General features: G+C 40.2%; 1 protein-coding gene across 2 annotated transcripts in view; it reads left to right on the top strand.

The window, feature by feature from the left end:
* Positions 1–26,572, top strand: part of JADE3 (jade family PHD finger 3) — a 68,055-nt gene extending 41,483 nt beyond the window's left edge. For both annotated transcript variants that reach the window (XM_082277535.1, XM_082277534.1), the window contains exons 5-12: positions 7,093–7,250; positions 9,083–9,273; positions 11,419–11,630; positions 14,182–14,349; positions 20,086–20,202; positions 20,662–21,135; positions 23,428–23,545; positions 25,053–26,572. In XM_082277535.1, the coding sequence (XP_082133661.1) occupies positions 7,093–7,250; positions 9,083–9,273; positions 11,419–11,630; positions 14,182–14,349; positions 20,086–20,202; positions 20,662–21,135; positions 23,428–23,545; positions 25,053–25,945 (2,331 nt within the window). In that variant the 3' untranslated portion in view covers positions 25,946–26,572. The remainder of the gene's footprint in view (positions 1–7,092; positions 7,251–9,082; positions 9,274–11,418; positions 11,631–14,181; positions 14,350–20,085; positions 20,203–20,661; positions 21,136–23,427; positions 23,546–25,052) is intronic.
* The last annotated feature ends 674 nt before the right edge of the window (positions 26,573–27,246 follow it).

Raw genomic sequence — 27,246 nt, 5'->3', positions numbered from 1 at the left:
TATATTTTTTTTCAATCCTGTCTCCCTCTTGAAACTGCAAAGAAGTTAAGTTAGCATTGAGCTTTTTTTTTAAAACCCTTCCCATATAGCATGGCAGTATTTTACTTCTCTTTGCACATAGGGTTTTGAATTTCACAGCAAGAGTAGTTTTTAATCCCTCATTGCTGATTGTGACAGCTGTATTATTATGTAAAATGCGGCTTGTCTTCCGAAAGTAAATGGTCTGCATTCATTACTTGGGTACATGAAACTATTTATGTGGCATTTAACTGCCACATAAATCGTAGGTCTTGATCCTGAGAAGCACCCTGTAAGACTAGACTCTTGGCAGAAAATGGACTCTCTTTGCTGTTTGAAAGTGCTTGATTTTGTTTTGTGAATGAATGGGCAATGTGGTTAAACCATATTGCTGTGTGTGTACCATGTGTAATAAGAGACTGTCAGTTTTATGTGCATGCTTACCTTAGAAAATTCTGAATTAGCCAGGACATGTGTACAGGCTTCTCAAGACCTCTAGCGAACATGCATTATCCATGAGCTACTGTTTAGCCTGCTTGGGTTAGTTGATTTTAAAGAAATATGTAAGGTTGGAGGTGCAAACTCATCAGTTACTTTTATGATCTTTTTTCCTTTGAGATACTCTCTCAGGCTATTTGAACTCTTTAGGAAGAGGTGACCCAAATGCAGAAAGGTGTGGAAGATCTTGCTTGTGAAAAGGCTGAGCTATTTTACCTTTGAAGTGAATGAGCAGGCATAACAGTAAAGTATGAATGGTTTGGAAACAGCAGAGCTAGAGTGCTTCAGTCCTGCCAGTCCTTGTGTTGTAAGAATTGGAGAGGAAAGGCAGCCGGGGGCATTGAAAAATGAGGCCAAAAGTTAGAAAATCTGTAGCAATTAAAAGGATATCCTTTTCATGAAATTAGGTTGTGAAGCTCATCTGCTACAGGAAGTTGTTGAGACTGGGAATTAAACAAGATTAAAAAAGGAATTGGACAGATGATAGCAAGTACAGATTTTTTAAAGTATCTGTATAAATTAATACCACTTTAAAAACTGATAGTTAGGATTAATCCCAAAATCCAAAGCTTATGTCTGATTAGCAACCAGAAGGAAACTCGACATGTTCTTGCACATTTTTCTGGCTCCTGAGATACTGTCAGAGACATGATGTTAGGTAGGGTTGATTTAGTATCCAATTTCCTGGCTTTTCCTATACGTGCTTGTAAAAGGAGGCTAGGAAGATTCATGGCTACTTAAAAGAAAAGTACAATATTTCATTTGCTTGAGTCCTGGATAATTCGTTTAAATGGTTTTAGGGAATAGAGGTTTTAACATTAGGATTTATTGCCTTGCTTGTCCAAATTGTGTGGATGTTTGAGAACTACACATTTAATTCTACACATATTCCTGTCTATCACAGCATTTTTAACATTTTAAGTTTTTCAGTCCAGTTGGTATATGTGCCTGGAACTGTAGTTTCATTTCCATTTGAATTTTATGTTGCCTTTTATTTACTTTGCTGCCAGAAATTCCTCAACCAACCAAAACCCAAAGCAAACCTGCTTTAAGTTTCTACACTTCTCTATAAGGTAGCTTAGTTCAGAAACTTCATGCCCAGGTTGCAATGTGTCAACAAGAAAAATTCTACTTTTCCAGGATGAGCTCACCAAATTCTGTTTTTGGAGCTTCATCCCCTGTAAATGGGCAGTCTTTTGCACATACTGTCAAATATCCATACAAAGATAAACTACTGAGATACTGTATGGCTATATTATACTTGTAATAGGTCATATTAGATTTTAAATTTTATGATGTGATTTTTAGGGGTAAACCTGCTGCTTTGTAAGTGCCTTTGCTCAGGGCCTGTACTTGAGAGCTGCAATGGTAGAGTAATCCTTAATGTTTGGGGATGCTTATGGGAATGAAAGTTACTAGATCCTTTCAAAGGACAATAAAGAAAGATTATTTGATCCTCAACATGATGGAAAAACTCTCGTGTAATTTATGGAAACTCAAGTGTTTGATGATGGAATTTCAAACTTGGCATTCAAGATGGATTGGGAAGGACACCAAAAATCCAGGAAAATGCTAGCTGTTCTCTGCTTAGAGAGGCTGCTGGCCTTTATTCCATGCTGTTTGCTGTAAAAGATTTAATATACTTCTGCAGGGAAGACAGGACATAGTAGTTCCCTCCTGCTTTTTAAAAAATCGTAACTGTGTTTCTGAGCAGGGGGTCTTCTGACTTCCTAAGTAACAGGCGTGAGCTGAACTGCCTGTTGCTGGCTCCTGCTGGATGCAGGGGAAGCCTTAGGACTGAAGCAATTACATGCTATCCAACATAAAGTGGGCTTTGATTGTAACAAGAGCAGTTAACCCAAAATTTACTTAAGCCTTGGAGCTGTGTTTCCCAGTCCTGGCCTAGATGCCTGTGACAAGTGACTTATTCATGTTAGGCATTTGTAAGCGGTTGATCAAAGTATCTGAAAGCACAGAGAGTGTCACAAGAAGTAGTATCGGTTCTCTTTACATTTTTAAGAGATGACACAATCCATTTATTTTTCCTCACACGTGCATTTGGGCAAGGCATGCTGAATGAGCAGTAGTATCAGTCAGCTTTGGTAGTAGCTTGCAGAGGGATATTGGAAAAGGTATTTCACTCATTTTTTTCTTAATGTGGTTTTAAGTTTGCGTGGTGATGAACAGAAGGTGCCGGACAGTCTATGCAGATCTGATGTTTGAATTGTTCATCAAAGGTGGGGTTTGTAGAAGGCCATTTTATTGTCAAGACCATTCTGTGTTTTCAATGCTAGTATTTACTGTAATTCTCTATAGCATTATTTGTATTGTTCCTGATGTCTTTAATGGATAAGGATACTTCATGCAAAATCATATTCTTTGTTTCAGAGCCTTGATTTATTCATAGTAAGCACAGCAGGGTCCTGTGAGGAAGATTATATATTGCATTTCCATAGAGTGCTTCCAGAAGGAATTTGGGTTCAAATCATAGATGGCTTTTGGTGAAGCATTTCAAAATAAATTCTAAGTTAATTTTCCTCGGACATACTCTTCTAACATAAGTTCCAAATAGGACTCAGAAGTCTGCAAAACAAATAAAACATATGAACCGTATCTTTGATACCATTGTTTCGTGGTGTGTTAGTGCTTTGGGAGAGCAGAGCATCCATATTTCTCAAGAATTTTTGTAGAATTTAGCTTTTAAAGGCTTCATAGATGGCAGTCTGCAGAGCTGGCTGGGAGGTTCTCATTTCCTCAGCAAACCCAGGCAAACTTACTGCAGAGCGAAACACTAATATTGACCTGTCCTGGTTTCAGCTAGGGTAGAGCTAATTTCTTCTCAATAGCTGTTGCAGGGCTGTGTTTTGGATTTGGAATTAATATGGTGTTGATGACACACTGATGTTTTGGTTATTTGGTAATTCGTGTTAATCCTAAGTCAAGGACTTGGTTTTTTATATGCCTCATGCTCTGTCAGTGAGGAGGTACGCAATAAAAAAAAAAACAACGAACCACAAAACCTAAAAGACTGGGAGGGAGCATAACTGGGAGAGGTGACCCAAACTGACCAAAGGGGTAATCCACACCATGGACTTGTTACATAAACTGGGGGAGTTACCCGGAAGGGGAGCTGGTCTGGATTTGGGAAGCAGGGTCTGGCATTGGTCGGTGGGTGGTGAGCAACTGCATTGTGCATCACTTGTTTGGGTTTTTCCTTTTTATTATCATGTGTTACTATTATTTACCATTATGATTGTATTTTACTTTATTTTCGATTATTAAACTGTTCTTATCTCAACATACAAGTTTTACTTTGATTCTCCTACCCATTCCACTGGGTTTGGGGGGGAGGACAGGGGAGGGGTTGAGTGAGCAGCTGAGCTGTGTTTCATTTCCACCTGGACTTAAAGCCAGAACATGACTAAAGAACAAGGTCTTCTGTTCTAGATTTAAGCCCCAGTCCTAAAGCATGAAGTATGAAATAGACTAATTACTATTTCTCACTGAAATAGTAAAGATTAGATTATGAGACAATGATGACATAAGCAGATACATTTCATTGATGTCGTTCACTCAAAGTGCTACACTGTTTTTGGTTGAAGCTAAAAATTCCTGGCAGTAAAATGAAATTTTAAGTTCAGGCCAAGCAGTCTTGCATCATAAGGCTAAAACTCATTTGTACTTTCATGCTCTCTCTTGCTAAAAATTATTTTTAAAAAATCCCACTGTCACCAAGTAACTACTGTGGAATGCTCTGAGTGGTGGGGAGTTTTCCACTTCTGTGTGTACACAGCCGGCTCTGTGAGCTGCACTCGGCTATAGCTGAGCTCTGCAAGGCCTTTCTCTGTCGTGTGCTAAAGACACCAGCTGAGTCTGGTTGTGAGGAGGGATGTTTCTGGATGGGAATACCTTGTTAGGCTAGCCGTGGCATGCTTGTTTTTCAGGTATTTTCAATATGTATGGTATAACAGGTGATGTTAAAATAAAGTTATGGGGTTGTACTTTACATAAGGTAAGAAGTAGAACTACTTTGGGGTGGTTGAAAGATGACCACTGCACTTCATGGGCTAACTGAAAATGAAGGTGGTCCTTGCCAAGAGTGGAGAGTGTGTACTGTGGAGAAGACTAGCTGTCATTCTGTGGACACAGTTAGTAAAGGAGCAGTATTGTTTTTCAAATAAATGTTGGAAAAGAAACAGCCACGAGGACAAGCTGATTGTCTAAATCCTGAGGGCGTGTGTGCTGCTCTTGTGTAGATGGCTTAGTTCATAGCCTTGAGGGTGACTGCTGAAGTAGAATTTACTCGATTTTTTAGAAAACTCTCCTTGGGTGCCCTGGGTATTTTGGTTTACTTCCAAAACAAAGGAAATACAGACTGAGTATTCTCATACGTTGCCGTCTGAGAGTATTTTACTGTTGGAAGACCCTGCTTTGCCGCGTGTGAGGAAATGAAGAATGACGAGAGCTAAAGATTGTAGTGATTCCAAGTGTCTGCAGGAAATCCTCAATTGCACTGTTGATCACGAGTATGGACAGGCAATTCTTAGGAAGTCTTAGGTGAGTTTTATAGTCCCCTAAGGTTTCAACAGTTACCTTTTTATTGGTTAAATCGTTGACCTTCAGTGGTACCTGTACTGTCAGTTGTAGAAATCTGAAGCAGAGAACTTAATATTGTGGCGGTAGTGATGATGTGGTCAGTACTTACAACAGTCAAAAGAAACCCAGAAGTTCATGCTCCAGGGATTTTGTACTCTAAAAATAGATACAGTTCACATACATAATGGATGATCAGAAGATTTGCTGCTAAGCAATGTAGTTAGAATACTGATGCCTTTAATAGCCTTTTTCATCTAGTGTTTAAGAAATAGTGGGTTTGATATGAAGTACTTCACTTTTATATTCTGGCAGTGTCTGAAAAGGTAGTTTGTAAAGCACTTACCTGAGATAAGATTTGAGAAATATTTTCTGGTAATTAAACCAGTCATTGCACTTTTCCTGTATCAGACTTCTTCCTTCTGGTGTTCTTTGGAATTGTGCCCTATTAGTGCTTCTCATAATTCTGGCTCTGTACCTGTAACACAGAAAACTAAAAATGCCTTTTAAGTGGCATAAAAAAAATTACATTTTATTTTTGGTGTGTACATATAGTGCTTGAAAAAAAAAATGGATGCTTTCAGTCTCAATGCTTTCACTCTTGACATTCAGATTTTAATACAGGCCTGTTAGGTACCTGAGGAGTTTTATATAGAGGGCAGGAGTGAACAGTCTGTTCTGAACCAAGGCAGATAACACATTAATAGCACATACAAGAGCCTTGAGTCTGTGAGTTTGAGTTCCCGTGGTCAGCTTGCTCTCCTGACCACCCATATGAGATGCAATTGTAGAACATAATGAAGTAACGCTGATGTTCCAGGTCACCAGCAGCTATTTCAATACCTGTTTTAGCACAGAGCCTTTTAAAATGATGTTTACTTGATGATTTCCAAGAACAGCTGAGAGTTTTTGCAGTAGGCATAACCAGTCTGGTACTGTCAAATTGAAAAGGGTACACGAAGATATTGGCCTCTGAGATAGTTTATTACTCTTCTGGTTATAAAACGGAATTAGTAAGAAGAGAGTAAAACCTGTCACAACTTATTGCAGGGATATTTTCCATTTCATTTTATTGCCCTTTGAGGATTTGATTTCTCATTACAATAATACAGTTAATTAGTTGCAGTGTCTCCCTAAAACCAAGTCACAGTCACTGTTTTGCTTTACTGAATATTAATCTGGTGCAGTGTAGCAGTAGAGGAAAAAACCCACAGGGGATACATATGCCATGTATTTAAATTGTACACACCTGTAGTTGACAGATATTGACATTCAGTAAGCTTTGAGATGGCTGATAATCATGTTTACATGCTTGTAAAAACTTAACTCCCTTGAGCCAAGTGTTATGGCTGGAGATTTGTTGCTGATAGTTTGCTTTGTATGAGGGTGGTGTTTCCTGAAGGATGCTGAGGCTGAATTTTGTCCATCCCTGCTTAGGCACAGAGCAACACAGGTCTTGTGTTCCAGCAAAGGCAGCTGTTTGTCTTTGATCTCAGAGATCCCAACCAATAAAACTTCAGGTGGTTTTAATAAATGAGCAAGTGCCTATCCATCAGTTTTGCCATGGCAACTGTTTGTAGCCCCTGATGAATATGACAGTTTAAAGTAGGTGAACTGAGTGAAAGAAAAGGATATGCTGCCTTGTATCTAAGTTAGGGTAAAGCCCACAGAGTGGCAATAAGCTGACTGAAAATAGGGTGAGGAGTCTTGAATCAGATGCAAGCCTCCTTTCTCCTCTCTCCTTCTTCCGATTAGCCTTTGGGCAGCACCATGGTTTTGAATTAGTGTAAACTTCTTACTGTACTGTACCTAATACACTAAAAATCAATAATCTAGGTAGTTTCAAATTGACTTGTGTTGGTAATCTCTGAAAAAATCATCAATGTATGTACATTGTTTCAGTGTAGATTAAGAAAAATACCTGCCACATTCTTTAGCGCAACGCTCTTTCTCAGAGCCATCTTTTCACTCTGTTTCCTACAGGTGTTCCGCAAGGATCTCATTAGTGCCATGAAACTACCAGATTCTCACCATGTCAACCCTGATGAGTATTACGTCTTTGCGGACACGTGGAAACAAGAATGGGAGAAAGGAGTTCAGGTTCCAGCCAGTCCAGAAACTATTCCACAGCCTTCTCTCAGGTATTGGTGATCAGACGTGGATCATGTGCACAAAATGTCAACTCAGAGGAGATGGTCTCTCAAAACCAAGCTGTCTAAGTGCAGTCAGCTTTTCTCTGTTGGTATGTTTAAATCTTCAGTGTAGCAGCCTTCAGACATGTTCTTAAACCACACAAGTGCCAATTTGGAAAACATTTCAGTCCAGATCTCACTCTGTCTGCACACTGTTACAGTATCTACATTGTGAGTGTAAAAAGATTTTTTTTCCTCAGTCACATGCTGCTATGGATGAAAAGCTGTTTTTTATTTGAGCATGGGGAGTTGAATAAATTAAAAATAAACCCGTATCTTATGCATATTACTTGAAAGGTTTCCCTACACAGAGTGATGATACAGAGCACTAGGCATGCAGTAATCACTGATACGTGGTAAAATTACTCATTTGTTTAAATAACCTAATTTTGGTTATTCTCAATGTTTTAACCCTTTCTACCTTCTCTCACCACAGTTGGCTGCTTAACATTATAGAAGTTCAGTGATCTCAGATTCTGGAGATAAATAAAGAATCTTCTGTTCTCTCCCACTGTGTTTAGACTAGGGAAGCACAGCACTGTAGTCCTGCATCCCTTCCTGGTGGAAACAAAGCGTGTTTCAACGTAGAAAGGTTATTGCCAGCGTGGTCTTCAAGATGAAGATAAATGAATTGTCCAGTGAAAGCGCTGAGCCAGCATAATTTAATTTCCAGCGAGGCTATTGTCAGTACCAAGTTATTAAAAGTAAATATATTGCATCTCATACCAGCAGTATTATATTAGAGGAAAAAACTGGTATAGATTTGGCTGGACCAGAGAAAAGAAAAGCTCACAAGGGAGTTAGAGGAAAAAATGAGCAGGGTGAAGGGGGACGAAGACTGGCAGAAGGACCTTGTTTGTGCTAACATTGATAATCCACATTGTCCAGTAAGAATTATGTGGGATACAGCTTGACAGCTGCCCCTTCTTTGCTGCCTTATTTTCCACAGTTTTTATCTTTTCCTTGTCCTGTGGAGGGTCGGTTCCAGAAAGCATGTAGAGCTGCTCATGCATGGCACTGTTCCTTTCTGTATCTCTCTGGCTTCCTTCCATGTATAGGGCTTTTTGCATTGAATTCAGAGAAAGATTGAACTTTATCTAGTTAAGATTGTTCTTTCCATTCCAAAATCAAACTATTCAAACACTGAGTTTTATCTCCGAAAATAGTTGAAAGGTTGAGAACACAAATCTTTTTCTCCCTTGCTTCTTGGATGACCTTCCCCTTTACATTTTTGCTTGGCATCAGAATGTTTCTTGCATAACAAAAATAATGTATTTGTAATGTGGATAAGGTGTCATTTACAAAATAGGGGTAGACTGTGTATCCCAAATGGAGGACAAGGATTTTTCCCAAATGCACACAGACACTACAGTAGAATAAATTAAGCTTTCGTGGAAAAGCTGGTGTTTTCAAGAGATCGGTCAGCAAGATTACCTTATAGCATTTAGGAATAATATAGGACAAAGATTGTATTGGTTTTGTGCATCATACTTTCTGTGGGTTTCAGAAACAGTTGCTTTGTCATACTAGCAGCATTTGTTAAATTGAAAATCATATGCACAGGCTTACATTTTAAAAAGAACTCTGTATATGCAGTAAACCTTGGAACAATTTGGGTGAAAAAAAGGATTCTGTAAATGTCATATCTCCCTGACTACACCTACTGGTTAGTTTAAAATGTGTGAAACACCAGCTTTCTTTGCACTTACAGCAAATATTTTATGTCTTTCAAGGATGGGTCTTAAAAAGCTGTAAGTACTTTTTTTTCTTTTCACTCACAGGGTTGTAGCAGAAAAAGTAAAAGAAGTACTGTATACACGACCCAGGAAATACATCCACTGTTCCAGCCAAGAACCCACAGAACCAGGTTACATCAACATTTTGGAACTAGCAGAATCTGTGTGTCGCTATGACTTGGATGACATGGACATCTTTTGGCTCCAGGAGCTAAATGAAGAGCTTACAGAAATGGGTAATTCCATAACTTGTTCTCATTTTAAAAGCTGCACTAAATTTTTGCTGTTTGAGTTGTCACCTGCTGTGTAAGGTCTCTTAAAGATTGCGGAATTAGAGTTGAATGGAAATGCTAAGATAAACAGGAGCTAAAAAAGTAATTACTTTCTTCATCTCTTAATGTTTTATATTTTTCGTATTGTGCCTAAAAATTTCTTCACAACCAAAATCATCTGCAACTTCTGCAGACTGAGGCAAGAGAGAAAAAGCCCACACCAGGTGGAATTAATTTTAGGACTTCAAAAGTTAAAGATTTTATGTAGGGAAAGCAGATGTTTCCATTTCTTAAACTTGGAACGTATCTACAAATTCAGAGTTCTGAGGAGCTTTCATGCTGGGTTCTCAACAGAGTAATTAAGTTTCACACATGCTAGCCCATTTAAAATCAGCCAAGTAAACTTTCTTTTTCCATGCAAATTGTGGGTATAGAGGTCTATGAACAGGAATGAGCTATGGAAAATAATATTGGAATTATCACTGGAATAACTGAATTGTGGTGGAATAGCCTGTGTGGCTAGTATTCTTCCATGGGTGATTGCAGGTCCTTTAGGGAGGACAGGTTGGCATCTCCTGGATTTTCTGTTAATAAAATAGGAAGGACCTGTAGAGCAGTGATGATAATCACTGGCAGCATTGCCTATAACAGCTATGAAATAAATAGTGGTGACAGACCCGGAGGGGAGTGAGGAGAGGAAGTAGTTTTTCTGGTCCTGGACTTCAGGACAGCATGTTTCTACTTAAGTAACTGGGTGGGATCTGGGAGGCAGCTCTGAAGAGTGGAATTACTGAAGAGACCTAGCAGAACTTTAAGGACACTGTCCTCCAAGCACAAGAAAGTTCCACTTTCACATTCAGGAAAACGAGTAGATGTGTTGGGAGACTGGTTTGGTGAAGTAGGGAGTTCATGACTGAGCTCCAGTGCCCAAGGATGTATATAAGAACTAGAAGCAAGGACAAGATTCCCAGGCATACAGGAATGCTGTTAGCAAAAGCTATTAACTTTTCAAGGGGGCATCCATGGAGATTTTCAAGATCTGACTAGACATATCTCTTTAACAACAGCCTTTTTTGGATTTACTGCTGACTCTGCTTGGAGCCGGGACAGAGGCTGAAGCCCTCTGAAGGACCCTTCCCACCTGTCTGATTCTGTAATTCTTTTAATTCAGGGAATGAGAAAGTATTAGGGCATGGGAGAGAACAATTCAACTCTCCCTGTTTATTGTTTGTAACAAGGAATCACAATTGGTAGGCTTAGTTAAAATATTAGCCTCTGCGATTAATGTTACATTAATACCCCAGCATTTGAAGGCCTGAGTAAATTGTAAGCTGTGAACATCATGATCAGTTTTGACCAAAGATTTTGGTAAGATGCAGTTTGGAGATGTCTTATAGCTGTGAACATTGTAGGATTTCTTACACAGTGCATGTCCTGAAGCTGCAAGCTGAGGGCTAGTCTCATAGCAAATACTTTCTAAGTGGTCATGCCTATGCTAAGTTTGATGGTGAGTATATATAGCATGTGTAGTGTTTGAGTGAACAGATAGTGTAGATTGCAATAGTATATTTATCTACTACTTTATTTAAAAAAAAAATCAGAAAAATAAAAGCACTTTTCATAATCATCATGCTTTGATCACTCTATCACAATGTACCTAGAGGTACTGGGTGGTGCAACTTCTGTATCATTATAGGATATGAAGTATTCTTGATAAGTTTTATTTCTAGGGCATTAGTCTTCAGAAGAACACAGTGTGATTTTTGGATTTCATTGGTGTTTCGTAAAATGATGCAGGTGCAGGAAAGGTTGTATGGGAGCAGCTAGCAGTTACAGCAACTGCTGTCTTTTATGCTGTAGTATTTTCTTCAAGGTGCAACCTTGTGGTTTATATAAAACTTAAACTTCTACTCAAGTAGGACTTCTACTTGTATTTATAAAACAATGTTATAATTAGTCTGTGAGTGAAAAGTCTGTTTTTATTTTATTTTTAGATGCTGTGTCTACTCCATTAGTTGCTCGAAGTTGTCTTTTTTCTCTTCCTGCTTCTCTGACTCAGTCACAAGCATCTGACTGTCCTCTAATTGCCCTTCCCTTTCCATGTTGTAGGATGTGGGCTCCTGGATGAAAACACGATGGAAAAGACAATTGAAGTGCTGGAGCGGCACTGTCATGAGAATATGAATCATGCCATCGAGACTGAAGAAGGGTTGGGTATCGAGTATGATGAGGATGTCATCTGTGATGTGTGCCGGTCCCCAGACAGTGAAGATGGGAATGACATGGTGTTTTGTGACAAGTGTAATATTTGTGTCCATCAGGTTAGTGCCTGCAGAAATGTTGACACTGTCCTGTGGTCTGAGTTTACCCAGACAAGTGTGGAATTTGAACAGGTATTAAATGTTAAGTGGAGGACTTTGCGGTTTTCTACATACGGAGGGTGGTGTGATACTGAGGTCAATTTTTGGACTCTTAACAATTGCAGTAGATTAAGTTGCCGAGGATAGTTAACAAGTGGACAGCTACAGTCTAACAGGAATGCAAAGTGTGTTTTTGGGACATGCAAGTATTTCCTCTGTGACTGTAAACAATTTTCCCCCCTATTACTAAACCTGCTTTTGAAGATAAACAGGGCAGGAAATACTGGCTTGCCTATTCGTGAGAAATCTAAAGATCATTTGTTTCAGAGCTATGTTTTTTTCGTTTACTGGCTAGTTAATTAGCCAAATTTAGCTATCTGAAACCACGTGTAGGCACTTCAACAAAGTGGTCTTTTTCAGAAGGCATCAGCACCTGCAAAAACCATGGTCTCAGTCTGAATGGTGCTCATGTTTATAGGTTTCAGATGTAGCCAAGACTTTACACTGCCTGAGCTCACCACAGTCAGGTAGAGGTATTCTTATGGTCAGAAAAGGGATATGAATCCTGTGATTTGTATACATCCTATTCTGGGAGTTTTGCTATAAATTGAAAAGAGATCAAGAAGGTTCTTCTTTTTTAATGTATTTTTGTACTGACTGCAAGTAATATTTGGAAAACATATCTGGGTGAAAAAGGACCTGTCAACTCCCTACTCAGAGTAGGCTGGCTTCCAGCCCGGCTGCTTTCCTGATCTGAGTCCCTGTGTAAAGCAGCTGTGTGAGCCTGAGTTGGCAGTAGGGTGGCCAGTGACAGGAATGTGGCTGGATGCTGGGCTGCCTGCTTTAGTCCTTGCTTGTGGCTGTTAAGGAGTAATGATGGATTTGCAGTCAAAGGCTCATGGTTGTCTGCTGACAGCTAAGCTTGAGTTGATGGTCTGCTGCCTCCTTGCCCCTCACTCTTCCCTGTGCTGGATCTGCCTGAAACAAACTGGAGAGCGTGTCTGGGCTAGAGCTAATCCTAACTATAACAACAACTTGTTTCATTTTTAATCTGGATCAGCTTTGGTTCAACAAGTAGCCTCAGGTCTGTTTGTCACACAGTTTGGAGGTGGAGGGGAGGAGGAGTGTGAGAAAATTCCTCCTTCATGGTACCCTGTTGTGCTGGCTGAAACACATTGTGAAAACACTGTTTTAGTAGTCTAGGCATCCTTTGCTTATCAGTTTAAATTAGAAAATAGTTTCAGTCCATTTCCAACACCCTAGATATGATTTTAGATGTAATGCCACTTCTGCTCTAGTAACAGAAAGAGTTCTTGTGGGAATGTGCCACAGAGGAGGAAAAGAACACTTGTAAAATTTAGATTGCAGCTCCCCCTGTTGAGCTTTTACAGAGTTGTCACATCAAGGAAACATTTATGTTAGACAGTCTTGACGCATTTAATTCAGGAAAGTCCCCCTCCCTGCAAGGCTGACATAAATGTGCAGTGTTTTATGATATTGTTTAATATTAAATACTAAGATCTTATAATCAGAAGGCTGGAAAGGCAAGTATGGGAATTTTATTCTAGATTTAATCTGAGGGAATGGTTAGAAATAATGATCCCAATCTTTTGAGTCTTTTAATGCTATCATTACCCGAGATAGTGTTAGAAATGATGAGATTTCCTGTGATATCCACCCTTTTGATAAAACCTTTATTTGGAGTGGTTGAGTGAAATTAGACCTTGGTGGCAGCCAGTGATTTCAGATACGCTCCAGCTTCATGGGGGGCAAGGGGGATGAGTATGTACAGCAGGATCCATCACTGGTTCCATTAAGAACCACGAGGAATCTGAATGGGAAATCAAACTATTTATTTTCCTTTTTTTATTTTAATTTTCAAACCTAGCAAAACTTAAGAAATCTCTCATTTTCCATGTGGTTAATACTTGGGAAATAGGCATAAAATACTTGTGGTTAATACTGTGGTTAATACTTGGGAAATAGGCATAAAAGCTAGCATCTTATAATTTTGGCATATGCTTTAATATTTGTTGCAATATTATATAAATAGTCAAAGAAAAAAGTATGCAAACATTGCAGGAAATTATTTTTAGTCAAGTAGTTCATACCCCTTCACATCTAAATAGAATTATGTTAGAGTGTTAAGTTCTTAGCAGTAGGAAATTGTGATTTTAGAAAGTATGAAATACAGAAGCTAATTTAAAGAAATGTCTATGTTGTTCACTTCAGAAATTTAAAAGTCACTAAAAGCAAAGGTGAAGGTTCGTAACACCAGTGCTGTTGTGCAGTCACAATGGATATGTTTTATAAGCAGATGTAAAAACGATTGCTTTTGAGGCTGTTTCTCTCTTGGATCACTTGGCTTGTTTTAAGGTAAAGAAATCACAGAAAGATTAAGTGAAGGCCAGATTGTGCCTTTACTTTTTGCAAGCTTTCCTCTGTGTGAATATGAATGCTTGTGTGTGAAATCGTTTCAGCACAATGATTCCAATATCTGTTTTTCTCCAAGGCTTGCTATGGTATCTTAAAAGTACCTGAAGGGAGCTGGCTGTGTCGCACTTGCGTCCTGGGAATACATCCTCAGTGCCTCCTCTGTCCCAAAAGAGGAGGTGCCATGAAAGCTACCAGGACAGGGACCAAGTGGGCACATGTGAGCTGTGCTCTTTGGATTCCGGAGGTAAAAACCTAATTTCTGTCCTGTCCTCCTCCTTCTTGTTCCATCATCTGCCCTTTTACATTCTCGTGATTTAAGGTCTTTGTCTGACATAATACTGGGGTTTATTCTGATAAACCTGCTCAGTCTGTGAAGACTCGGATAGAGTCCAGCTTATGTTCTATTAATGAGTCACTTTGTCACCTCCATTTACTCAGTAATCACTTCTTGGTGTCGTTATGGTATCTGTGACCTGCTAGAAAGGACTGCTGAAATATGCTGTATCTTAAAACTGCAGCTTCATTGTCTCTCTTATTTTTTGATGAATTTGTGTGCTCAGATGCATGTGTAATTTGCATTAATACCTCCACTTTTTTCTTAGTTGTGTTTGTTTAAAGAATGCCTGCACTGTATTATTTCTATAGGATGTATGCTAAAATTTGTAGTTAAGGTTTCTTTGAATTAGATTTTTTCTGAATGGTGGGGAGATGAGAATTTTTATCTCCATGTTATGCTTCATAAGTAAAGGCTTTTATGATAAATCTGTACATAACATATATGGAGAGTGTCATAATGAAGTTTTACACTTCTCCTCAATTTTGAATCAAGTTTAGCATCACAGTGTAGTTCTGTAAAACAGAAAGTTCACTTAGGTATAGATGGAGTTTATGTTTAATTCTGCACTTGGAATATTTACATTTTATTTCTGGTAAGATTCTCAAATGCATTATGGCAGGTGGTTTTAATGTGAAGCAGTAGCCAGGTCTGTCAGCACCATGAAATCAAGGATACAGTATTTTCTGAATCTTCTGCTCCCAATTGCAGACAGGCCTAATGTGTGCACAACTTTGAGGAAGATGTTAAGATTTTGGTGTTTTGTTTTGGTGGGGTTTTTTTTTAACTTAGCAACCAGATATAATGTGTAATTCTTAGTTGTCTCGGATGTTTATATCTGCTTCTTAAGGAGAAAATCTTTGCAGTTGCACTTTCCCCTTTCAGGCCTACTTGTAGTTTCTGGCATCTCTTTGACCTTCAAGGAGAGAGGAGCTGAGAAGAAAACAAAAAATATTTATTTTTTAAAAATCATTTCTCCTCCTGTACTTATTAAGTGTCTTGACTGGAAGCTCTCCTTGGCTCTGAGCTGACTGTTTTTTCTAAGAGGTCCATTCTGCATGTGTTTGCCATGTTGTTCTCATCAGCAGAAGAGGAACAGTGAGGTTTGGGAGCAGGTGATGGCAGGGCAGGAAGCACACACTGGCTTCCTGCCTGCCCACCTCCCTCTGGCTGAGGAAGAAAAGCTGCTGGGGGACACTCACGGTGGGAGAGCTTGAATCCAGCTGTTTCCACAGCCCATTTAGTGATTCCAGGCTTTGGACACCTTCACCCCTCCACACCAATAGCAAGTGTGTCAGGCATAGTGAAGAGGTGGCACCTGCCTGCAGGGAAATGCCTCTTGGAGCCATTCTCTCTCTTGGGCTTGTGTGTAGTCACTTGTAAAACAATTCAGGTACCAGAGAAGCCAGAAAAAACCTTTGTAAATCTCTACTAAAATGGCAGGTCACTTCCTGTCTGGAGTGGCCTTATGTGCTGCAAGGGGCAAGAAAGACATAGAGCTTGAAGACCCAGGGATGGATGCTTTAGGGGAGAATGTGTATTCTCATATCTCATTTTTTCTCTTCCCAAGGTACTAGCATGCTGGAACTCCGTGAAAGAAACAGATTAATTATAGAGTCACTGGTATTTCCTCTTGTGGCCCTAACAAAGTGGAGCAAGGCAGAATGCAGGGAGGAAGGGGCTATAAACATGTCTGTGTCTTGTGGCAAAAGGTTCAAAGAGGCTTCGTGAGTCACCAGGTGTAGTCTAGCATTGTTGCAGTCAATTGCGCCAGGTATTCTCCTGCATTAATTCATTCAGCACTGTCTTAAAATGTGTTTTCTTCCCTGCCTTCCTTGTGCGTTAATGCTGTTTAAAGGCTTTCTTTATGCTCCCTTGACTGATTGGGACATTTAAAGGTTTTTACTTTCCAAAGTGTACTCATTGTTGATTTATATCCTCGTTTTCTTCTGCCTTTACTTTGCTTTAGTGTAAGTATGTGGTCTGTTTCATGTTTTTTTAAAAGGCATTCTTCTAAATTAAAAAAAAAAGGAAACACAGATACCAGAAAACCTGTAATTGAGTGTTTTGAAATTCAAGGTCTTTCTCTGCCTTAGATAACCTATTACAGGTATGTCCTCTGCCAGTCAATGTGGTGTTAGCTGAAGCAGAAAGTGCTAACCCCCCTGCCTGTAGAGGAAAGATGAAATTGACTGTCCGGAGCAGCTGTTGTGAGTGACTGTGCTCAAGCTACTGGGCTGCCCTTCCCAGCCTGATGGAGATCCCTGTGTACTGGTGCAGCTGTTGGTGGGCCAGTTAGCAGGGAAGCAGAGGACAGCAGGGTGATTGATCATGTGCACAACAGTTGAAGATAATAGGCTTCAACAACCCATTGTCTTCACTCTCTCCCACTCTTAGAACTTCTTCAGAGTATAGCAGTCAAGATCTAACCTGATGCAAGGTGAAGAAATGGAGAAAATGACTACATGTTATGGCAGATGGATCATTTCTGCCTTGGAATGGGAATTCTTGGGGGATGAAAAGGTTGGCCTCTGCTCTCTGGATCCCTTGTGAGCAGCAAAGTTCAAACAGACTTTGCCTTGACTCCTCTCTGCAGAAACATGCAGGTGGCACGAGGCCAGTATAAATAAATTGCACCTGACTCTGTAAGTGCCTCTTTGTGCTTTTACAAAGTGGGGTAATATCAACAGCCAGCATTACAAGCTGAATGAACAGTATTTCCAATATAAATGTTTCCTGACCTTATGGGTCTCCTCTGGGGAAGAAGCAGGGAGAACATTTAAGGGGGCAGAGAGGGACAGGGAAAAAAAGGTCTATGTAAATTCCCAGCTCCTGCTGGGAAGCCCAGGGGAAAGCTGGTATTACTCAGGCTCCAGAAAAAAATCATGGCAGATTCTGGTTTCTTTTTGAAAAGAATATAGACAACCTGATACATTGACACAATCCCTAATTCCTAAAGGAAGTCTTGTCTCTTAGTGTAGTGGTAACAGCCAATCTTAGTACAATATTGTTTCAAAAATACCTGTGCAACTTGTAACCAGTTGTTTTGAGCATGGTCAAGTTAGGCTCCTTTCTTTTGAAAGTAAAAAAGCTACATTTGATCATGTTTAAGAATGATGACCATGTTTTTGTTGAATTATTTGGGCATTCCAGGGACAGTCTTGTCACTTTTCCACCAATTTATAGGAAGGCCACAAGAGGTTAAATTGTTTGTCGCCTCTATCTCATGAGGGCATTACATATTGCCTGCCTGTTCTTCTTTAAAACTTGAACCTTCTGAAGCATCTCAGTGTCTTCCTAATGAAGACTTTTGGAAATGCCATGCAGCTGGTTCACCTCAGTATATTCCAGAAGATGTGGGCTTGCACTTGGCAGATCAGAGAGGGCACTACTGTGACAAACATATATCTGAATCAATTTATGTCATTAATGCATGAACTGCTGGTCAGCTTTTTTTTTTCTAATGTGGAGATGATGAACTGAGTAATCTCTTGCAAAGCTGTTTTTTCCACCTACTTAAATGATCATTAAAGCAATGTCTGATAAGGAGAGAATAGCAAAAATATTCTGAGCATAGCAACTATGACTTAGCACTGCTATCTTTGGGTAAGTCTACCTCACTGAGGAGGTCTGCTGAAGCAAAGCTTTTCATCCTCAGGGATTAAGCAGGTTTCAAAATGAGTGTGTGCATCAAGTGATTGATAGTGTACCCCCAAAGGGAAGCTAGGAAATACAGCTACTGGTTCTTGTAAAGTCACCAGTTTAATTATCACATGTTAAACTAATTCATACAACCCCGATTTCCATGGGTGGCTCTTATTGTGAAGTTAATCTATGAAAATTACTGTAGCGTAATGCTCTTAAAGTTTTCCAAAAAACCAAAATAATTGTTGTTGAAATCTCATCCTTACCTGCTTTTTTAAGCCATCAGCTTTCTTCTGGCCTCACAGTGCCACAGAGCATGACCTAGGAACCTCCTTTCTTTGAATTCTTAGGTTTGACACCTTTGGGAAGAAGCCCATATCCCACCACAGGAAATACTGGTCTGCTCTATTCAGATGAGTTGCTTTTAGAAAGTGTGGAGAGCTTCCTAGCTAGTATCAGCATTGTGGTTTTGCTTCAGCCAGGTAGCCCTCCAAGGCACACGGCTGCAAATTCAAAAAGTGTTGTAGAAGTGTCAAAATCCAAACTTTTGGAGGCTGGTGTTCCTGGGACAGTTATCCCACTGAAATCTTCTGCCATGTGCCATTCTCATATTGGCCCAGTTCTGCATGTTAGTCATTCAGAGCTGGCCAAGTTTTTGTTTCTGTCCTTGGATAAATCCTGTCAAGAGGGGCTCAGGGATGCCTACAGATACAGATATATCTGTTTTGGTGTCCAAATCATAGAGGACAGTCCTCATTGCCCTGTATAGACAACAGGCAACTGAGAAACTTCTATCATAATGGATATGTGGAAGTTAATATAACCAAGAATAGGAAAAGCTATTTTGTCTGTATCTGGTTTTTTTTTTTCTTTCTTTCTTTTAGTAATATCTTTAATCTGGTCTACCAGAGACAAATTGATCATCCAGTCTAAGTATGTGAACATTAGCACAAGACAATACATCCTGCTTTGCAATAAGAGAAGCTTGTTGTGTTTTTTCTCAAATTATGTTTGATACAATCCATAGTTAGGAAATCAGTTAGTATAGGATCACCTCTTGCAATGGGAATGCTTAGTGGAGAGGCAGAGCTGGGAAGCAAGGCTTTTCCTGGCTGCTGACTGATAGATCTGGTTCTGTCCCAAATCTTGAGTTGACAGGAGTAGATACTGTAGCAGATCTAGGGATTTTATAGAAAGAACTTTTCAGGAAAGTGTTCCTGTTTTGTTCTGAGGGGCTTGTATTTTGGCACTTTGTAAGTTAGACCTGTGAAAGCAGCACCGGGGAAAAAAGCCAGAAACAAAACCACAAGGGAATCGAAAAAACTAAAGTATCATTTGCTGCAGTCTCTCAACTGGTAGTGGTTTAGGAATGGTATTCCCCAGTTTAGTGTTCCTACTGAAGCACTTCAAACCATGTGCCACTCCCCCCTCCTCTGCAGCAGGCTGGAGAGGAGATTTGGAGGCACAAATGGTAAAGATCACTGATCTACATAAGAACAATTTACTGAAAGCAGCAGTGAAATAAGAAAATAAACAGTAAGAGCTACGCTGTCAGTAACGAAGGAGCCAACACTACCTGACCACTCGCTTCACGCCGCACTTACCCTGACCAGAAGAGAGCCCTTCCCCCTGTCCTCAGAAAATTATGTGAGCTGGTATAGACTAACCTCTGAGTACTAGCCATGCTCCCTCCTGGCTACTGCAAAAATTAACCCTGTCCTGGCTGGAACCAGGGCACTGGTTCATAACAAGGGAGTGCTGTAAGTGCCTCGAATGTTTTGAATAATTGCAACTTTTAGTCACCAGGTTAAACTGATAGTATTCCACACTATCACCTGCATGTGGGATCTTTTGGGGTCCCTTTCTAAGAAGTATGAGCACATGGAGATCTTGCAGGAAGAGAAATGAATGGATGGCTTTCTTCTTCTGTTATAAATGGAGAGCTTGGGGGTTTTTTTCCCCTTTGATAACAGTTTTCTACGCTGTTCTGTTTCTTTACAGGTTAGTATTGCTTGCCCAGAAAGGATGGAGCCAATCACAAAGGTGTCTCACATTCCACCAAGTCGATGGGCTCTAGTGTGTAGTTTATGCAAACTGAAAACTGGTGCTTGCATTCAGGTACGTACTTGTCCCATAGTGACTCTGCAGGGGTGAATTTGTCAGAAGGGCAATTTCAGTTTTGCATTTTGTTCTTCCTGTGTTCAGAGATGTTTTACAATGGAGATGACTGTTGGATAGATGTGTGCTTCTTCATAGCCATTTGCTATCAAATTAGTTGACTGGACAGAGATTTAGGAATTAGTCTGGATTGCTGCCTTTTGAATAAGGCTGAGATGTTTAAGAGGCACTACTATGTGTATCAAAGATGGACAGAAAATTCCTTCCACTGAACACTCTTTGCAAACAAGAAAATACTAAACTGGGTAATACCATCTTCAAAGGTACTATTTTTAAGAATGTGTAGGAAATAAGTTTTGGTAGGGATGGATTTTCATGTAGTTGAGGTAGTTATGTCCTTTTTTTCTGGTTTGCTACTACTGTTAGTAATTGAGGCTTTTTGTTTTATTTTGTATGCAGTGCTCCGTGAAAAGCTGCATCACTGCCTTTCATGTCACCTGTGCCTTTGAGCATAGCTTAGAGATGAAGACTATCCTGGATGATGGGGATGAGGTCAAGTTCAAGTCATATTGTCTAAAGCACAGCAAGAACAAACAGAATTCACTGCCTGATGTTGAGGAGCACCCCAAGAGCGTGTCAGAACAGAAGCAAACAGAGAGTGAGAAAACGAGCCTGCGAGCCCAAAAACTCCGAGAGCTGGAAGAAGAGTTTTACTCACTAGTAAAAGTGGAGGATGTTGCAGCAGAGCTGGGCCTTCCTAAACTTGCTGTAGACTTCATCTACAATTACTGGAAATTAAAGCGAAAAAGTAACTTTAACAAACCATTGTTTCCTCCCAAGGAGGATGAAGAAAATGGCTTGGTGCAGCCAAAAGAAGATAGCATTCATACTCGCATGAGGATGTTCATGCATTTAAGGCAGGACCTAGAGAGGGTAAGAATTTAACTTGTAAAGTTTTGAAAACTATTTGCAGGTGAGCAAGATCTTTCTTTGTGGATGAAAGTAGGAATGGGGAAAGCAAAAGGAGATGATTTTAAAAATAATAATTTAAATAAAATTTTAAAGTAACGCCAATCTTTTGATATGCTGCACTGCCTGCTGCAGAGACTTTCAGGACTTGCCCCTCTCAGTCCAGTGAAAGATCCAATGTGAGAGGAGTGCTTCCTGACTTGCCTGAAGGCTGTTCCTTTATGTGGTTTAAGATGCATATTTCTATGCACAATGGACATATTTGGTAATTGACTGTATGATTTCAGCTTCAGTTGAGTAAATGTTTAAAAAATGAGGAAATTTATTTGACCCACTGTAGTAGTAGTTAGTGATACATATCGAATGAGAAAAAAATGTTACTTTTATTAAACAAAAAGTAAGAGTAAGGCTTGTTACCACTTGGAGGCTGCCCCTTAGGTTGGCCTGTTGGGTAGTGGTGACCCTCAGTTTTCAAGTCCTTAGAGGTAGATAGTGAATATAAAAAAGGTAATAAAATAGATGTGATGAGGAGAGGGGAAGTAAAATCAGAAGAGAGGTAATAGTGTTGTAAGAAAAGGAGAAACAAATATTGAGAAGAGAACAACATGAAAATACAGGAAGATTGTTGGAGCCGAGATTTGCACCTGTCAGTGTAACTGTTGTCTTGAATCTGTCATAATCAATCTCAGATCTTTTCCAGGACTGCTTTTGGTATGGAAGCTTACTTTAAGAAAAAATTTCAAACCCATAACATGCTTCAGATGGAGGATTGGTATTTGGGGGTGGATTGTTTTTTATTTTTCAAGAGACCATGTCAGGCTTTTTGTTTGATAAACGTTTGGTTTGCACCAAATTTTGTTGAAATTGATGTACTTATTTTGGGTGGAGGTGATTCATAATTTGAAATGCCTGTCTCCAAGTTTCTAGACTTCTTGTGCCACAAGATTTTCTACTCTGTTATATCTTGGGATAAATATAAATTGGGGAATCTTGGAATTTTGTTTCTGGGTAAAGAGATTCCAGTTCTGAACAGATGGAACTGGGTGCTGGGGAAAGTATGTTTGACACATACCTTTTAACCAGCCCCTATGTTGTTCCTGTGTTTTGAAAGAACTCTTAGGTATTTATCAAGAGCTTTCAGTGTCTCTTATTCTATTACCTTAGGTGGAAGTGTTGCTATTAACTCAGACAAGTAGTAAAAGTAGAATTATGTGGAACTGATCACAGCATGGTTTGGGTTGGAAGGGACCTTAAAGACCATCTAGTTCCAGCCATCCTGCCGTGGATGGGGACTCCTTCCACGAGATTCCTCAAAGCCCCATCCAACCTGGTCTTGAACTTCAGGGATGGGGTTTCAACAACTTCTCTGGGCAACCTGTTCCAGTCTCACTGTAAACAATGTCTTCCTCATGCCCAATGTAAACTTACCCTCCCTCAGTTCTAAAACATTACATCTTTTTCTGTTACTACAGGCTCTGGTCTCTCTCTCTCTTATAATCCCTTTTCATATAATGAAAAACTGCAGTGGGGTCTCTCTCCAGAGCCTTCTCTTCTCCAGGCTGAACAACCCCAACTCTCTCAGTCTTCAGCAGAGAGGAGTTCCAGCCCTCTGACCATTTTCGTGGCACCCTTCTGGACTTGCTCGAACAGGTCCATGTCTGTCTTGTGCTGGGAACCCCAGAGCTGGATACAGCACTCCAGCTGGGGTCTCACCAGAGCAGAGTAGAGGGGCAGAATCACCTTTCTTGCCCTGCTGGCCATGCTCATTTTGATGCAGCCCAGCATACAGTTGGCTTTCTGAGCTGTATGTGCGCATTGCTGGGTCATGTCCAATTTTTTACCCACAGTTATTCCCACGTCTTTCTCCACAGTGCTGTTCTCCATCCATTCATCCCCCTGCCCATGTTGATCCTGGGTATTGCTCTGACCCAGGAACAGGATCTTGCATTTGGCCTTGTTGAACCTTATGGAGTCAATGCAATGGAGTCAGAAAAGAAACTGGTAAATGGGTCAGCCAAAATGAAAATATATTCTGCTGTCTTGCAAAATGTTTTCAAGGCATTTGTTGAATTGGCAGGAAAAAAAAAAGAAAGGATTTTTTTTAATGCATTGTTAAGTATGTTTAGTACTATTGACAAGAACTTTACCAAGGGATCTTCCATATAATGTTGTTTTGATTCTCTTGATGATACACTTTTTAAACTGCTTGGATTTATTTTCTTATTGCTTGCTAAGTCTCCTGTTATTACTCTGTAGGTAAGAAATCTCTGCTACATGGTAAGCAGGAGAGAGAAACTGAAGTTGTCCCACAGTAAAGTTCATGAACAGGTCTTCAACTTGCAAGTTCAACTCATTAATCAGGAAATGGCTGCAGGTAATCATATAAACGTAAAGTATTTATAAATCCTGCTTGTATTTAAACTAAAACAGTGTATTCTCTTTATGTTCCTGCTTAGTGCTTATAACATGTAAAAATGTCTTTAAGAATTTTCTTCAAGTACATAGTCAATAAAAGTAGCAACACAGAGAGAACTCTTAAATTGCTTAAAATATTTGCTTCAATATTTTTTTATTTTATGGCTCTTTCTGGGTATTTGCCTACTGCTTATCAATCAGTGTGGCATCCAGATAGCAGAAATGAGCTGGTGGTGATCTCCAGGTTTTTGCACCCTTGGGTTGCTGGTCCGTGGCACTGGTTCCCCACAGCAAGCTCTGTCCTGCAGGTTGGTTCTCCAGCTGAGAAAGCTTTTTTGCTTGCTGTCAGTAGTTGGTTTCTTCAGGCAAGAGAAAGAGTTGACTGATGGGAATTGCTGCTGCTCTCCTGTGCCTTCATGAGCAGCGCAGGTTTCTTAGCTTGCCATCTGCAGTTGCTCTCCTTCCTTCAAAAAGAGTTCAAGTACTCTGGTTATTAATAGTGACTAGTAACTGTTTAGGAATGCCGAGGTGCCAAACCGTACTCTGCCCTTCACATTTACAGCAACTTTTTAAGATAAGGAACACAGTATTTGGAAAGAGGAAGAGAGTATGCATACCAGTGTAATTACTGGGGTTTTTTTAATAGGAAAGGCAGCTATTTTCCTGTGAAATTAAGATCTCTCTGGTCTTTCAAGATACATACTTCTCCAGTTTAGGGTGAAGTCTTTGTGCTTTTTTTCTCTGCTCCTGAAACGCTGGTAGGTTTCATTAGTACTGATAAGGTAGGGTTTTTTAAACTGTTTTAGCTCAGACTAGTACTTCGTGGAAGCAGTGGCACTCTGAAGCTCCTTGTTTTTGTGCATAAATGCATTTTATTAGAAATGTCTACTAAGTTTACTCTATGTCTTTACAAATACAAGTGCTTTTTAAATGCTTATTATAATAGCTTGATACTTGCATTGGGTGCTGTATGCATGTATTATTGTAAATAACTCATATGTCAAGGTAAAAATTTTAGACTTTTAAAGCTTAGAGAATTTTATAATACAAAGCAGAGAGTTGAACCAAGTCCAAATTGAAACTCAGTTTGAAGCATTGTTTTTTCTTCATCCAAAACTGAATATGAACTTTTTTTACAGCTTTGTTGGAACAACTTCAGTCACATCTCAAAACTGGTTCAATTCGCTGGCTTAAAGCCCCGTAAAAAGGGCACATTGTTGTTTTTAGTGGAAATATTTAAATTCTTACCTAAATTCCAAAGTGGTGGATAATTTGGAACAGTTTGGTTTTCCCAGCTTCTCCTTAGTGTCCTAAAATAATTTCACACTAATTATTTGCAAATGCTTCTTACTGTTGCATCACCTTATAATGGCCTATAAAACTTGTTACGGATGACAAAAGAAATTACTGTTTTTAAAAGCGCCTTTTTTCTTTTTCTTCTGCTTTCTTGTCCGTTTCTCCTGTAGGCCATACCCTGACAAGTGCACTAGAGAACACACTGTTCTACCCACCTCCCAGGATCACCCTCAAGTTAAAAATGCCCAAATCAGCATTGGGAGACTGCAAAAATAACTCGCTGAAGCCTGGCAACAGACCGCTTTCTCCTGACAACAACAGCACTGTTTACAGCAAACGGAGTGTGCCAATGTCAAAGGAATCGTTCGAAATTAAAGCAAAATCTTATGCCAGGTATCAGCACGACAGCAGAAGTAACGGGTTGCTGGCAGGGATTGGTAAGCCTCGGAGCGAGGCAAAGGATTCTGGCCCCACGCAGCTGATGGAGTTTCACCGGGGCCAGCCATCCGGGAAGCCTTTAGCACTCCAGGCTGCTTTGCATGGACAGTCTTCCATTGGGAATGGGCGGGTGCAGCAGGAGAACTCAAGGCTGGTGTCCAAATCCAATGGTCTGATGGGCAGGGCTGGAGATGTGAGCCAGAGAGACAGCTCCAGCCAGACGTCCTACGAGCAAGAGTCCGTGCTCACGGCTCACTTGGCCAGCCAGAGTGGATTCCGAAAATCCACCATAGAACATTTCAGCCGGTCCTTTAAAGAGGCTACCAACAGTCTGGTGAGGACCACGGAAGATCTCCGGTGCTGTGATAAGCCAACGAGAAGACTTGCAACGAAAGATCGCTTGTGGAGCAAGCAGACACTTGAAGGTGCTCCATACCAGGACAACGATGGGTACTGTCCTGACTTAGAGCTGAGTGACTCTGAAGCAGAAAGTGATGAAAACAAAGAGCAAGTGAGGTTAAGACGAAGTAGCTCAGAGAGAGAAAGCCCAAGTAAGGACTTTGGAAGAGATTGTCACAATAGAAACAAAAAGAATATGATATCTCACAGTTCGGTACAAAGGTGATTAGAAGCCCCCACGGGGTAATTCAGCCTTTATGTATTCCAGTGTACCAGTGCAAAGCTCAGCATCAAAAGGTTCCAGAAAATAGTCTAGGACCTATGTTAGGAAGAGCTGCAGTAGGGGATGGGAGAGGGGAGAGAAATCAGAGTAGTTTTGTTCAACTGTGAATTGGTTTGCAGTCTTTGCAAGGTTAGCTCACTTATCCACAAAGTCATGTGGAAGTCGTGTGTTTTATCAGAGGGTAACATCTGGGAGAGCACAAGGCGTTAATTGTGCAAAAATTCAGGAAACCGCTTCCCCCTTGCCAGCTTAATGTGCGAGGCACCGTGTTCATGTGGAGTCAGTCTCATGGTGGTGGACAGGTTTTAAAGAAGTCCTTGCTTTGCTCTAACATGTTGCAAGAGACTGCAAACGGAGACACTGAAACTGCGTTGTTACGGCAGCTGCAGTATGGCTTTGATCCAGCAATGCACTAGCGGATGTGTTAGGAAGTTAAGCATGTGAGAAGTCCTGCTGGTTTCCCCTGGGAACGTTTGTGCTCAGATATCCGAGCACATGCCGATGTGCTCTGCTGGATCAGGCCCAAAGTGACTACTAAGTGACGATCCCCTTCTGCAGGAGGCTTCGAACTGCAGTGGCGTTTGCGGGCTCCCTGCAGAGGGCGGAAGCGGGCGTCGCTGGCGCTGCCAAACTCGCTGACCTCTAGATGTGCCCCCATTCCCTGCTTTTGCTGAAGGTTGTGTTTCTCTTCACAATAATTCGCTTATTTTGTAAATATACAACTTCTAGTACTTCAGTTTTTTTAATCTCTGTACATAGATGCTTGTTGTGGGATGCACTTGTAAATATTTTACCCAGCTAACAAGTACAGATGGCTAATTTTGTGGATAGTGTTTACAAAAGTAGATGTACTACTTCAAAGAAAAATGCTATTTGACTCTTACATTTAGGCAATCACCGGTGATGCCAGGTTCCTCTTGAAACTGAGATTTCATATCCAGAGGTGTTTTTACCTGGTATTTTTAAAGTCAGCTGAATTAGAAATAATTTTAGCTGAATTTTTTTTTCAGGTGCAAATTTTCAACCCTAGTTGCCTGAACACAGGCATAGGAGCCTTCTGGCATCTAGGTCTGTAAAATTCTAGCCAGTCATCATTTGGAGTATGATGGTTTAATTAATTTTTTTTTTTTTATTGCTTAAAATCTACTATTTTATTACACTGCTTTTCAACCTCTGGATCAGTTGCTGTTTCCCAGTCTAACACATCTTTTGTGTGTCCTTTAAAATCAGCAGTTGTTAAATAG

Source organism: Coloeus monedula (genome assembly GCF_965178545.1).
Source record: "Coloeus monedula genome assembly, chromosome: 3".
NCBI lineage: Eukaryota > Metazoa > Chordata > Aves > Passeriformes > Corvidae > Coloeus > Coloeus monedula.
The sequence above is the reverse complement of the archived record's forward strand: the minus strand, read 5'-3'. Positions and strand labels throughout refer to the sequence as shown.